The sequence below is a fragment of the Zootoca vivipara genome, chromosome 14, assembly GCF_965207765.1.
Source record: "Zootoca vivipara chromosome 14, rZooViv2.hap1.1, whole genome shotgun sequence".
Taxonomy (NCBI): Eukaryota; Metazoa; Chordata; class Lepidosauria; order Squamata; family Lacertidae; genus Zootoca; species Zootoca vivipara.
In genome coordinates this window covers 24,303,686-24,317,500 of record NC_142597.1, presented here as the reverse complement: position 1 = coordinate 24,317,500, position 13,815 = coordinate 24,303,686, and the positions used below count along the sequence as shown (strand labels likewise).

The 13,815-nt window shown below is 45.4% G+C and overlaps 1 protein-coding gene across 9 annotated transcripts in view; it reads right to left on the bottom strand.

The window, feature by feature from the left end:
- The window catches only part of GRAMD1B (GRAM domain containing 1B), a 157,609-nt gene that overhangs the window by 126,005 nt on the left and 17,789 nt on the right, over positions 1 to 13,815 (bottom strand). For 3 of the 9 annotated variants that reach the window (XM_088657702.1, XM_088657704.1, XM_035138799.3), the window contains exon 2: positions 13,647 to 13,724. In XM_088657702.1, coding sequence (XP_088513828.1) covers positions 13,647 to 13,724 — 78 coding nt within the window. Of the gene's footprint in view, positions 1 to 2,729; positions 3,398 to 13,646; positions 13,725 to 13,815 lie in introns of those variants that run through there. The other 6 variants (XM_088657703.1, XM_060268296.2, XM_088657710.1 and 3 more) reach the window with 4 other exon arrangements.

Below are 13,815 nucleotides of genomic sequence, written 5' to 3'. Positions count from 1 at the left end.
CATTTCATATGTTACTTTTTTCCACATTAAAAAAGCTCTTCCGCTGAGCGGCAGCTCAGTTATTTACTTTTGCCCTCTCTAAACATTTTTGCAGGGAATGCTCTTTGCTTTCTTGGCAGGAAATAGGAATGCATTTGTTTTTTAATACTTTTGAAATATTATGATTTTGCTTTGAATTCTAATCATTTGTATCGCTTGCATTTGTATTATTGTATATTTGCATTGATTTGTTTACTCTTCTTGAGCCACATTGAGCATCTTTGGTGGGGGGCAGGGCTGAAAGGCAGCATATAAATAAAAACAGACAAGATATATACTGAGGAGATGCCTATGTAGGAAAACCTTATCCAACAATATCTACAGAATGAAGCACAAGTGCTTATCTCCCTGCAAGTAAACAAGAACTGGGGAGTCAAGGCATATTTGTAAAGTGTTCACCGACTTAAAATAGACTGGATGAAAGCAAGTGAGCTGTGCCACAGAGTGCTTCATGTAAATCACGGGGGACTATTAAGCTGATACTACAAATATTCTTTCTTTAAAAAGAGAGAGTAAAAATTCCTTTTAACCCACCCACCTTCAAGATCAGCATTTTCTCCCTTTTTGTGACATACACTGATCAACTCCCCATCACCTTTCATTCACTCCTTGCACCTTACACTTTTCCTATCCCACAAATCCAGTTTTCCTCATTCTCCATCTCTCTATTTCTCCACTTTTCTGTGCATATAGATAAAGGTAATAATAATAATAATAATAATAATAATAATAATAATAATAATAATAATAATTTATTATTTATACCCCGCCCATCTGGCTGGGTTTCCCCAGCCACTCTGGGCGGCTTCTAACAGAAAAATGAAATAAAATCATCTATTAAACATTAAAAGCCTCCCTAAACAGGGCTGCCTTCAGGTGTCTTCTAAAAATCTGGTAGCTGTTTTTCTCTTTGACATCTGATGGGAGGGCATTCCACAGGGCAGGCGCCACCACCGAGAAGGCCCTCTGCCTGGTTCCCTGCAACTTGACTTCTCGCAACGAGGGAACTGCCAGAAGGCCCTCGGTACTGGACCTCAGTGTCTGGGCAGAACGATGGGGGTGGAGACGCTCCTTAAGGTAAAGGGACCCCTGACCATTAGGTCCAGTCGCGGATGACTCTGGGGTTGGGACGCTCATCTCGCTTTACTGGCCGAGGGAGCCGGTGTGCAGCTTCCAGGTTATGTGGCGAGCATGACTAAGCCACTTTTGGTGAATCAGAGCAGTGCATGGAAACACCGTTTACCTTCCTACTGGAGCGGTACCTATTTATCTACTTGCACTTGGACGTGCTTTCAAACTGCTAGGTTGGCAGGAGCAGGGACTGAGCAACAGGAGCTCACCCCATCACGGGGATTCGAACCGCCAACCTTCTGATTGGCAAGCCCTAGGCTCTGTGGTTTAGACCACAGCACCACCCGCATCCCAACTTCCGTGCATATATTTCTCCCTAATAACTACCTACAAATCTCAATTTCTGGCTTGGTGGAGCAAAGTTACTTGGTGGAGAAGCATGCATGTGAAACCAAGCCCAACGTTTTCAGCAGCATCTACATGATAATCAAACCATCTATTTGCAAATCTTGAATCAATAAAGCTATGGCCAATTTTAAATCCCAGGACGTTGTCTTGTCCACTTTGCACACATTCATAGAATAAGCCTTGCTCCCTGGAGCACGGTCACTGTGAGTGGGTCTGCAAACACTTATGCTCCACAACAACATATTGGTTTTTCATCTCCTTCCTGCTTCTGGTCTACCTGGAAAACCTGCTATGGGTCCTTGGTTTATCGCCTTTATTGGCATCCTTGCTATCATGTAAGAGAAGGTACTTATTTCTATTTTGTATATAATATGGGCCCTGAGAAAGATCACACAAATATGCTTGAATTAGGACAACAATCTAGACTGCTGAGTTCCAGCCTAGCATTTTCCATTTAAGAGGAATTATCATCTTATACTAATAGAAAACTCATTCCTTCTCTGAAGGCTGATCGTTTTGAAGCCAAATGGTACCAGTCCCATGCAGACGAGGGAGTATCAACAGGGTTTGGAGGCCCCAAATTTTGCAGAAGTGAAAAAAGCAAATCTTAATGGGTGTGGGAAATGAAGGAAGCAACCCCCCCCCAAAAAAATGGGCCAACAAGGACTGATAAAGCTCAGTGGTATATTCCACACTACAATATTTTGTTGCAGCTGGGTTCCACTGGTTGCTCCTTTGTTTTGACCCCCTGGGACATTGAACCCAGATGCACAATTTACGGAATTGACTGCCACAGGGTGGTGCTGAGGACTGCTAGCTTAGATGGCTTTTTCAAAAGGGCTAAATTTGTGGTGAAGAGGCTGATCAACAGCTATTTGCTACATGGAGCCTCCACGCTAAAAAGCAGGGCACCTCCGAATACCAGATGTTGGGGAGATGCAACAGGAAAGGCTCTTGTTTTGTGGCCTACACTGCTGGGGGTTGGACAAGATGATCCTCAGGATCCCTTCCATATGATCGTATGATTATATGGGCTTCCTAGAGGCAACTGGTAGAGAAGGACCCTCAGTCTGATCCAGTAGGGCTCTTTTCTGGTTCTCACACTCACACAACCACACACTGCCCATGCAGGCATGCAGGTGAACAAAGGTATACACACATTTAAACACAACCCCATCTCTCACCCCCGCCCCCACCCCCAGGATACTTACATGACTCTGAGCAAGGAGAGCTTTTTCCTCAGGAAAGTTATACGGAAATGGCAGGCCTGCCTCGCAGCTATACTGGAGGCGACCTCCTTGGGATGGAGGTTCTGGACCATGGCTGTGCTTTGCAGTGCAACAGCCAACTCAGGTGCCTGCAGCCCATAGAAAAACTGGAGCCAACAGCCCAGCAAAGCTTCTAGTCCCGATGGAGGAGTGGGTCCAGAGTCCAACCCAAAGAGGCTGGTCCAAAAAAGCAGTGCGTGGATTCAAAGCTTGGAGCGAGCATGTGTTTGTCCGTTCTCTCTGCTTTGCCACATTTCTAACAAGTTAACTCAGACCGCAACATCATTTTGTGCTCCTTGCATCGAGGACGAGCAGGCGAAGGAAGATGTCACCGGACTTTGCAAGCTCAACCACTTCCCAAAATAACCTCCACTTTGCTGTCATGCCCGAAACACCATCTCAACAGTGGCTGGAAACCTTGCTTGAATATTTACATTCAGCCTCTCGTTGCTTCTGTTCCTCCTCTGAGCCCTGCTGGAGTGCCTTCGATTCGGTCCTCACCAGCTTCCTGGCTCCGTGTGGCTATCTAGATGTGGGCAGGTCCTCTCTGTCCCAATTCTCAAGAAACAAAAACAGCCTTGCCTACACAGCTCCACCTGTAATTGATGTCAGATGTGCTGCAGGGAGGGGCAAAGCTTTCGCTTCTCAAATCCCAGCACAGCACCTGAGAAAATTGATTCCCCCGAGGGGCACAAACTTTCCCCTCTTGCTACCATCAGCAAACAAAAGTAGCAATGCAAGCACCTGAGCAGCACACGCAGGTGTCTTTGAAAGCACCAAGGCCCTACCAAGAATGTGGATGCATGTGCAAACCTGCATGAGAACAACCCAGGTAAGAAAGGTCCAGGAGCATCTCAGGGATGACTGTCCACTCTTTGGTACCACATTGATTCCCAGAACTGAGAAGATTGCATTTGAAGCGCACCTGGAATCTTAATCTTTTAAGCGGTGGCATAGTGTAAAATTCAGAAGTCCAGAGTCATAGAATCATGCAAATGTTTAGAGTTGGTAGGTGCCGCCCACCCCACAAGGGTCATCTAGTCCAACCCACTCCCCAGCAATCCCTATCAGATGGCCCCCCAACTCCTGTTTAATACCTCCAATGAAAGAGAGTCCACCTTCCTAGACAGATCATTCCACCATTGACCAGCTCTTTCCATCAGAAATTTCTTCCTACTATTAATCAGAATCTCCTTTCTTGTAATTTGAATCCACTAGTTTGGGTCCTACGATCTAGGTCTCTTTGTGATAGTAGCACAGCCATGCCCCCTCACAGCCATGCTTCTCAGATTATTCAACCTTCTAAGATTATACAATAATCTGGTAATTATACAAATATACAATATAATAATTAGGGATACATTGCAAAAATCAGTGCAGATTCTCATGGGTTGCCTTTCATCTAGATCAGGCATCCCCAAACTGCGGCCCTCCAGATGTTTTGGCCTACAACTCCCATGATCCCTAGCTAACAGGACCAGTGGTCAGGGATGATGGGAATTGTAGTCCAAAACATCTGGAGGGCCAAGTTTAGGGATTACTGTTTTGGTTCGTTATTTTGGTATATATTTTTGTGTCTTTATATTGTAAACCACCCTGTGATCTTCAGATGAAAGCCAGTATAGAAATTCAATAAACAAACAAACAAACAAACAAACAAATACTTATTTCGGAGTAACTTTAAAAAATTCTTGAAATGGTAGCGCCTTGTATTTCCTAAATGCTTAGCTTTTAGGAACCTACAGTTCCTAACCTACAGAGCCTACAGTGGCTTTAAGAACAACAACTCCCTTTTGTGTTGATTGGTGGGCTCTATGATGCCAGAGACAGGGACCCCGCAGTAACCCTGCTGTCAAATAGTAACAGGTCTTCAGCCCCAGACCACTACACCATTGCTTTTAAGAAATTTACAGAAAACAGTAAATAACCTCAAATACACACACGATACAAACTGTCACAGCAGTGCATCTAAGATTTTGTGACATGCTCTTGCTTAGAACCAGGAATTGTATCAAACACACAACCTCAATCCAAGACAGTAGCCTCATCAGAGATTTTTTTTTTGTAAGTTGCCCTTGATTCTGAAAAACGCTTAGCACTCACCAAGTTCCTTTCCTTTCCAAAAGCATCAACGTGGCTTCCCAGGGAGACGATATAGAAAAAGGCAACAACCATGCCACAATGTCAGCCTTGGTGCCCTGAGGTTTTCCTCCGCCATTCTCTGAAACCCCTTTTCCTTAGGATTTCCATGGCTGGCCACCACCATTCTGACATTTTTACATATTGGGGTCAGGGAAAATAGTGACAATGCCGTACTTCTTAATGAAAAAGTGCACTTGGTTTTATTCAGGAACACCACTGGTTCTCCTCCCACCAGCATTTTCCATAACATCTGGGAAATGGTGGCCATTTTCCAAGATGGCGACCAAACTGTTGGGTATAAAATTTTGCAATCTTTGGTGTGGTTTTTTCATCCAGTTCACTTTGTTTGTTAGGAAATAATTGGTTGTCACTCACTCCCCTCCAAACACTTTCAGCTCTCATGTTTCTTTGAAATCTGATTAGTTTATTAAGTTTTTCAACCCCAGAGTCCAAGAACAGACTGAAGGCAACTGATATTATTACTCTATCTCTGATGCTAAGGGGGGCTGGTTCTGATCAATACCTGAAAGGTATTGCCACATGGGAATCTCACAGGCATTACTCCAAACTCCTTGAGGAAGGTCAGGCTATAAATGGAGCTAATGATTTTAGAATTGCGAAAGTGAGCTAGATCTTAAAAAAAAAAAGCACACATAAGAGATGCCACCCCAAAAGGGACTTGCCATGGCCTCAGCTCCCTCATTCTGTTCCTATCCTTCTTAGCCATGACTCATCTCTCTGGGAAACCTGGCTTGCTCTCTCCCACTCTCTTTCTACGCAATAAGGCTGGAAGCAAGCAAGATTTCCCTCTGACAAATTGGGTATGGTAGAAAGGAGTTGCTACCATATCTAGAAGTGAATGGCAATTGTCTGTTTTTGCATAAGAACATAGTAATTGATGCTTTTGAATTATGGTGCTGGAGGAGACTCTTGAGAGTCCCATGGACTGCAAGAAGATCAAACCTATCCATTCTGAAGGAAATCAGCCCTGAGTGCTCACTGGAAGGACAGATCCTGAAGCTGAGGCTCCAATACTTTGGCCACCTCATGAGAAAAGAAGACTCCCTGGAAAAGATTGAGGGCACTAGGAGAAGGGGACGACAGAGGATGAGATAGTTGGACAGTGTTCTCGAAGCTACCAACATGAGTCTGACCAAACTGCGGGAGGCAGTGGAAGACAGGAGTGCTTGGTGTGCTCTGGTCCATGGGGTCACAAAGAGTCGGATATGACTAAATGACTAAACAACAAAAATAGTAATTTAAGAAAAGCCTGCTTGATCAGGCTAGTGGACCATCTAGTCCAGTATCCTATACTGACAGTAGCCACCCAGATGCCTTTGAGAAACCCCCAAGTGGGACCTGAGCACAAGAGCACTCTCCTCTCTTGGTACAGTTGTACCTTGGATTAAGTACACAATTGGTTCTGGAAGTCTGTACTTAACCTGAAGCGTACTCAACCTGAAGCGAACTTTCCCATTGAAAGTAATGGAAAGTGGATTAATCCATTCCAGACGGGCCCGCGGAGTACTCAACCTGAAGCGTACTTAACCCGAAGTATGAGTGTAATTGGTTCTGGAAGTCTGTACTTAACCTGAAGCGTACTTAACCTGAAGCGAACTTTCCCATTGAAAGTAATGGAAAGTGGATTAATCCGTTCTAGACAGGTCCGCGGAGTACTTAAACTGAAAGTACTCAAACCGAAGCATACTTAAACTGAGGTATGACTGTACTGTATTCAGAAACATCAGTGCCGCGAAACATGAAGGCAGATCCTAGCCATTGGGGCTAGTAGTCATTGATAGCCTTAATTTGTCCAACCCTCTTTTAAAGCCATCCAAGTTAGTGGCCATTGCTTTCTCCTGTGGGAATGAGTTCCATAGTTTTTGGGATTACAGTGCCTTTCCTCTCAACTGGCAATTGTCCCTTTCTCAGGCCTTTCTCCTGATCCTGACCTACAGGACTTCCTTGTTGGGGCATACCACTGCTTGTTTGAGACAGTGGGAAGCAGCATGTTGGCCTGCAGTTCCTCTTGCTTCCATCAAAATGGATTGGGCAGCTTTCTGCAGGAGGGTAAGTTGAGGCACGGTGGCCCTTGTGTGGAGTTAGCTCTGGAATTTCAAGAGCAGAAGGCAACTTCTCCTCTGCCGTGTTCTTTTTTATTACCTCCAGGATCAACATTACTATGGAGGCATGAATGACTGCAGAGAAACATATGGAGGAAAATGTTAAGCTGTACTAAGCTACCAAAAGGTAATTCTCATCCATGCCCTCTCCTGGGTTATTAATTGGCCCTCAGGGGGATAAATTATTATGTTTAGAACATGACAAAGCCTCTCCAGCTTTTGCTTCCATCATCTTAGCTGCATCTACAAGTGAGGCATTAATAGAAATGTTCTGCATCTGAAGGAGACAAGGGAACAAAGACCCCATATAAAGAAAAACAAGGTGGGAACACACCCTCTTCCGTTGATTAAAAAAGAAAATGAGGCATCACCAACACTGATTTTCACCAGCAGGTGACTGTGGGATAAATATTATCTACCCACATGTTCTGAAGTCGTTAGCCAAGTTTTTCATTATTGTGACACAATAGAGAATGCAACCTTCAGACAGAGCTGGATATAACCTAGTGGTGGATAGAATCACATATTAGTGTGTGCTATACAATGGTTTTCCACATGGCTTCACTGTGTTGGGAAATAAGCCATTCGTTCAATCAAAGGCACTTTCCTCTGTAACCTTTAGGAGATGAGAGTTGCAGCAAAATGTCCTCCACCAACTACAGTGTACTATCATCAAATGGAGCTGGGCCATGGGGCAGGAGGAGAACCTACAGCAGGGCTTCTTCCATGTCAAGATCCCCTTGCAGAAACTGGTAATGTGATCTTCCAGGATCACCAAAGAAGCACATACTGTGATGATTCCCATACATACCTGCCAAGTTGCTGTCAGAGAAATAAGGGACCGGGCCGGAAATAGCAGACCGGAAGTAGCACTGCCGCCATTTTGGAACTGGGCGGAGCATGCTCAGAAGTGACTTTTGATACTGCTTTGCCCAGTTCCAAAATGGCCGCCACGCCAGAAGTTGCACTGCAGCCATTTTGGAACTGGGCAGAGCAGCATCAAAAGTCGCTTCTGAGCATGCTCCGCCCAGTTCCAAAATGGCCGCCGCGCCAGAATAAACCGGGGGAAAACAAAAAAAATCTGTTTTTTCAGCTAGGAACAGCTGGAAAAACGGGGATTTCCCAGGGAAAATGGGAGACTTGGCAGCTATGCTCCCATAGATAAATGCAATCATAGAAGATGTGTGTTTCAAGTCTTTAGACAGCAGGTATGGGGAACCTTTGGCACTCCAGATGTTGCTTAATGACAGCTCCCATCATCCCTGGCCATTGGCCATGCTTGCTAGGGCTGATGGGGAGTTGTTGTTCAGCAACATCCAGAGGACCTAAAGTTCCCCACACTTGCCTCGGTGGAAGTTAAATAAATGGGGCAAGTGGCCACCTTGCAATATTCTGAGCGTGCGTGCTCAAAGCTGAGTGTCAGTCTGAGAGTTCAAAAACTGGAGAGGGTGAGAAAAGGTGGAAAGCAAGCAGAGGATGTGACAGAGAAAGGAACTGGAGGTTCAACACATCTCCAAGAAAGCAAACCCTAAGAAGACCTTAAACAAAGAATATTCCAAGGCTCCCAACCAGAGATCGACATCAGGATAAAGATTTCCTCTCTCTCCAGCATCTGATGACAGCTCCCCAGAGAGACTAGAGTTCAAAAAAGGGGGTTAGAGACTTAGATGAAGAAAATAAAATGAGTTTCATTTCCTATTCCACCATCATACATTTCCTTTGACCTAGAAGTGAATCTCTTTCCTACAGCCCCTTTAAGTCCCAACTTCTGGCCTGTTTCTGTATTTTCTAGAATTAAGTGCCACAGCAAACTCTAGTTGGCTTTGACCCTGAACCTACAACCCAAGTAGGGTTCTAAACTCTGATTCTGAAGGCTGTGGTTACAGAGTGTCGGCTGTTCCTGTGCAACCAATTAAGAACACCTACCAACAGAAAGGAGAGGGAAGTGGAAATACAATACATTTTGCTGGTCTCGCCAAAAAAACACACAAAGAAGGAGTCACATGCGTCACTTTCACAGTTTTGTCCTCTCCCCCCTCCCCACCCTCTTTTGTGCCAAGGCTGCAAGTTTGGAGTTGTAATAAATCAACCACAGAGAGCCAGAAACATATGAATCTAAATTTGTCCTCATATTGCATTTTCTTTCTTATCCTCCCTGCTCCTTCTTCAGCCGGGAAGGGAGACCACCTAAAAGTTTGATTTGGAACCAAGGCAAGATGAACAACTGATTAACATCCGACGGCAGAGATGAAGCGGCAGTTGAAGTGATGTCTAAGCTGACTAAAAGCCCCAAAGGCTAAAAATAAAGGGAAACTCCTCCACAACTTTCCCTTGCAAAGTATATGAAAAGCAGGGAGTGTGTGTCTCCCCCTGCCCCGAAAAAGCAACACCTGTGCCAGGAATCTATGTGCCAGGTGCTCCATTACTACAAAGACTGAAAAGCTTGGAGGATTCTGACCAAAGCTGAACAAATGCACAAGCAATAGGTTCAGGGAAAGTGATCAGAAGAGATCATGCAACAGAGGAAGAGCCTTAGAACTTGTAGGCTCTGGTCCAAGGAGAAGGTGCATAGATGCACTCTGCCTTTGGCAGCTGCATGGCATGCAGAAATCCATTAGGAAATATATTTTCATCACCAGGCTGCCTGAACCGTGATGGTGTACTAGCAGCTGGAAGTGTACAAGAAAAGTAAGTTAAGTACTGGTGCCCGAGGCGCCCTATGAACCAACTGACTATAGGTGAGGAGCACAGAATTTGTGAGGACCAACGCAGCCGGATCAATCAGGAGAATAGTAGTATGGAATATGGAATTTCAACTTGCATGATACATGCAGAAGCGGAGTTCACTCAGCGGCATTTCTGCTCCTATCAGCTGGTGCTACAGATCTCTCCTAACTGCAGCGGATGCATTAGCAGAACAGAATGAGGAACTTAGGTTCTTCATTCTGCTAGGTCAGGCCAATGGCCCACCTACAGTGGCCAATCAGATGCCTCTGGAAAGCCCACAAGCAAGACATAAAGGCAGTTAAACAAAAGTTTTCTTTTTGTGGCCTGTATTCCTACACAGCAACAAAACTATTATGGCAGACAAATCCTCCATCATATTTTGCTTCGTTTTTAAAATTATTTTGAAGATGTCTTTCCTTTCACAGAGTCAGATACGTCATGGACTGACACAGACCAAGTGACTGCATGCACGGCCGGTGCTAGGGTTTTTTGCGCCCTAGGCAAGATCACCTTCTGGCGCCCCGCCCCCCCCCAAATAAAAAATAACATTAAAAATAGGAAAATAGAAAATAGAAAAAATAAAAATAGAAAATAGAAAAAAATAAAAAGTAGAAAAAATAAATATAAAATATAAAAATATAATATAATAAAAAACAGCTGAGAGGTGCGGCGAGGTGGCCCCAGGCTCACGCTCCCTGCGTGCCTCCGGAGCTTCACGCAGGGATCGCGAGCCTGGGGCGGCTCCACTGCGGCTGTCAGCTGTTGAGTGGCTTCAGGCCGCTCTCCAGAGGCACGCGCGCACCTCAGAATAGCGGCCTGAAGCCGCTCAACAGGTGACAGGCGCAGTGGAGGCAGCCACAGGCAGCACCGGGGGGTGGGGGGCAGGCTGGCCAGCGCCCCCTCCATTTTGGCGCCCTAGGCAGCTGCCTAGTTCGCCTAAATGGACACGCTGGCCCTGACTGCATGTGACAAAGGCTGAAGCCACCAGATTGTTTCACCTCCTTCCCAGGTCACTCTTTCAGCATACGGTGAGGTCAGCCAAGCTGCAGTCCAAACATAACCACACATCCTTTTTATACCATATCCGACTGCAGTCCACATCCCCAATGTACACATACACATAGGTTTGTGCCACACATGTACAGAACAAGTTGTTTCCATTATCACACAGCATTATTAGCCGCTTGCCACAGACAACTCCCTGAAATTATCCGTTCTTTTCACAGGACAAAATGAGTTTGCACCATGTTTCAGACTTATCCTGGGTACCTTCCATAGTTAAGAGTCTCAGAATATAACCAGGCTTGATGTCGCTATATTTGCACAGTTAACAATATTTCACAGGCATTTGACATCTATACAATGGTTTCAGTCTGCAGCTGCTCCCCCGCCTCCTTTAGCTAGGGTTGACATTTTCAGATTTATGCTAAATAAAATATATACAGAAACGCCCCCCGCAACGATAATTGTCTTTGCTTGGGTAACTGACTTTGTACAAGGACATTCCATTACTGAAAGAAGAATGGGCAGCACACACACAGGAGAGATGCGGAATTTCCGGAAAATCTGAAGTCGTGGGGTGGGGTGGGGAACCAGTATTTTTAATGGTGGGAGGGGCATGGAAATTTCAAGAAACTTTGAAATACACGCAATATTTACTTTCTTATCAAAGCTAAACTCCTTTAGTACTTTGAGAATATGAAATGCATTGTACGTAACTTAGCACAGTGGTTCCCAAACTTCACCCCACCCCCCACGGACCATTTTAAAACTGCTGAGTGTTTTGGTGGGCTACTTCATGACTTTTCTGCCTGCTGTAGCCAGTGATTGAGGAAGGGGTGTGCAGGGTGGGTAGCCCGTCCTGGGTGTCATCACTGAGGAGGGTGACAAAATGAATTAAAAATTGGGCTCACAAAACTTTTAAGGAGTGATGTGGTAGCTTAGGCGCCTGCAGGTTCTGCGCTACCTGAAATGGCAGCGTGGGACTTGCGTCTGCCTACTGCCTCTACCTCAGCCACCCTACAGCTGAGGGGGAGGCAGAGGAGAAGCTCCAAGGCTCAGAGAGGTTCACTCAGCCCCCATGGGGATCTTGCCCCACCCCCATGGACGGATCACCCCACCCCATGGGTGGATCGCCCTGCCCCCTGCTTCAGGACACTCCCCCGCACCAAGCACCCAAGCGGCTAGCTACGTCGCTGGCTGTAGCAATAGTAGTTTCCTGTGCTAGACGTTGTATGATTTTTAATCCTCTCTTTATAGACACACTGCAGACCACCAAAATGAAGCTCACAAACTACAATTAATCTGCCCTGATTTGGCAGATTGAAATTTTGATCTTCTATGAAATTTAAAGGTTCAATGTTGTATATTGTTTCCGAGCACAATTCAAAGTGTTGGTGCTGACCTTTAAAGACCTAAACGGCCTCGGTCCAGTATACCCGAAGGAGCGTCTCCACCCCCACTATTCTGCCCGGACACTGAGGTCCAGCACCGAGGGCCCTCTGGCGGTTCCCTCACTGCGAGAAGCAAAGTTACAGGGAACCAGGCAGAGGGCCTTCCTAGTAGTGGCACCTGCCCTGTGGAACACCCTCCCACCAGATGTCAAGGAGAACAACAACTACCAGACATTTAGAAGACATCTGAAGGCAGCCCTGTTTAGGGAAGCTTTTAATGTTTAATAAATTATTGTATTTTAATATCCTGTTGGAAGCCGCCCAGAGTGGCTGGGGAAACCTAGCCAGATGGGCGGGATATAAATTATTATTATTATTATTATTATTATTATTATTATTATTATTATTCCCATATTGTCTGGGACTCAGCCTTGCTGAACTTAATTGTGAGTTACTTCTGAGCAGACATGCATAGGATTGCATTGCAAATGCCTTAAATTCTTTCAAGCAGTAATTGCAACTATGGCTTTTGCTAGAGGTGAAGCTGGGAACATACCTAAGCATATCTCAGCTTTTGCCATTGGGAAATTAGAATGAAGTAAAAGATGGAAATAAACCCATATACACACAGTAAGCAAAAGGAAGGCTTTATTATCTGGACTTGGAAAGTGTGCTCCAAATTCACATCATTCCACAACTAGTTCCACATGCTCAAGGAGGCTTTAGGTTTCCTGAACAGGAGCTACCGCAGCCACCCTCCTGGTCTCACACGGCCAATTTCTGCAGTCCCTCAAACCTGGCAGTAGGCACCACTGAGTTCTATTGGGTCTCACTGCAGCAGACATACAGAGAATTGCTCTGGGAGTGGAAATTTAAAAGCTGTTTGTGCTACAGCACATTAAAAAGCGGGGGGGGGGGAGAGAGAGAGATAGACACGTCCAAACCCTTGGACACACCTAAAGTAGTTATTTGCATCCTAGCCAGAATACCATGCAGCAGGAAAAGAAATTTGTATCAAAAGGAAAAGTGTCAAGAAACTTCAACTGATCCAAAATATGCCAGATAACTAGAGCCCTGTTTGATTAGCATTGGCTACCTGTTCATTTTCAGTCTCAAATGAAGGCGCTGGTTCTTACCTTTAAAATCCCAAATACCTTTGGACCTGTGTATCTTAAAGAACTCCTTCTCCTCCCACCCAATGCACTTTGTCCAACATTGGACGTCCTGCTTAGGACTCCCCATTGATAGGCAGGCGCAAGCAACAAGACTCTTTGGGTTGTGAGGCTGACACTTGTCATCATTACACACATTCCTTTGCACCGTTTCCCTGGAAATAAGCCTCCACTGAACTCACTGGGACTTGCTTTTGAGTCAACATGCAAAGAACTGGGACTTCCTAAATACACAGCATCCACTCTTGAGCCATGGGCCTTCCCTGCACTGAACAGCCATCATCATTTCCTCCAGTAACTTACCCGTTGTCACGCATTCGGGGGCTCAGGAATCGGGATGGGTCATCATCATGACTGCTCTGCTGGCTGCTCTGCTGGCTGCTGGAGAAACAAGCACAATATGAAGCACAAGCATTGTTGATTATTATTAAATTTATTGCCCACCCTTCAGCAGCAGGCCCCAGGGTGGGTT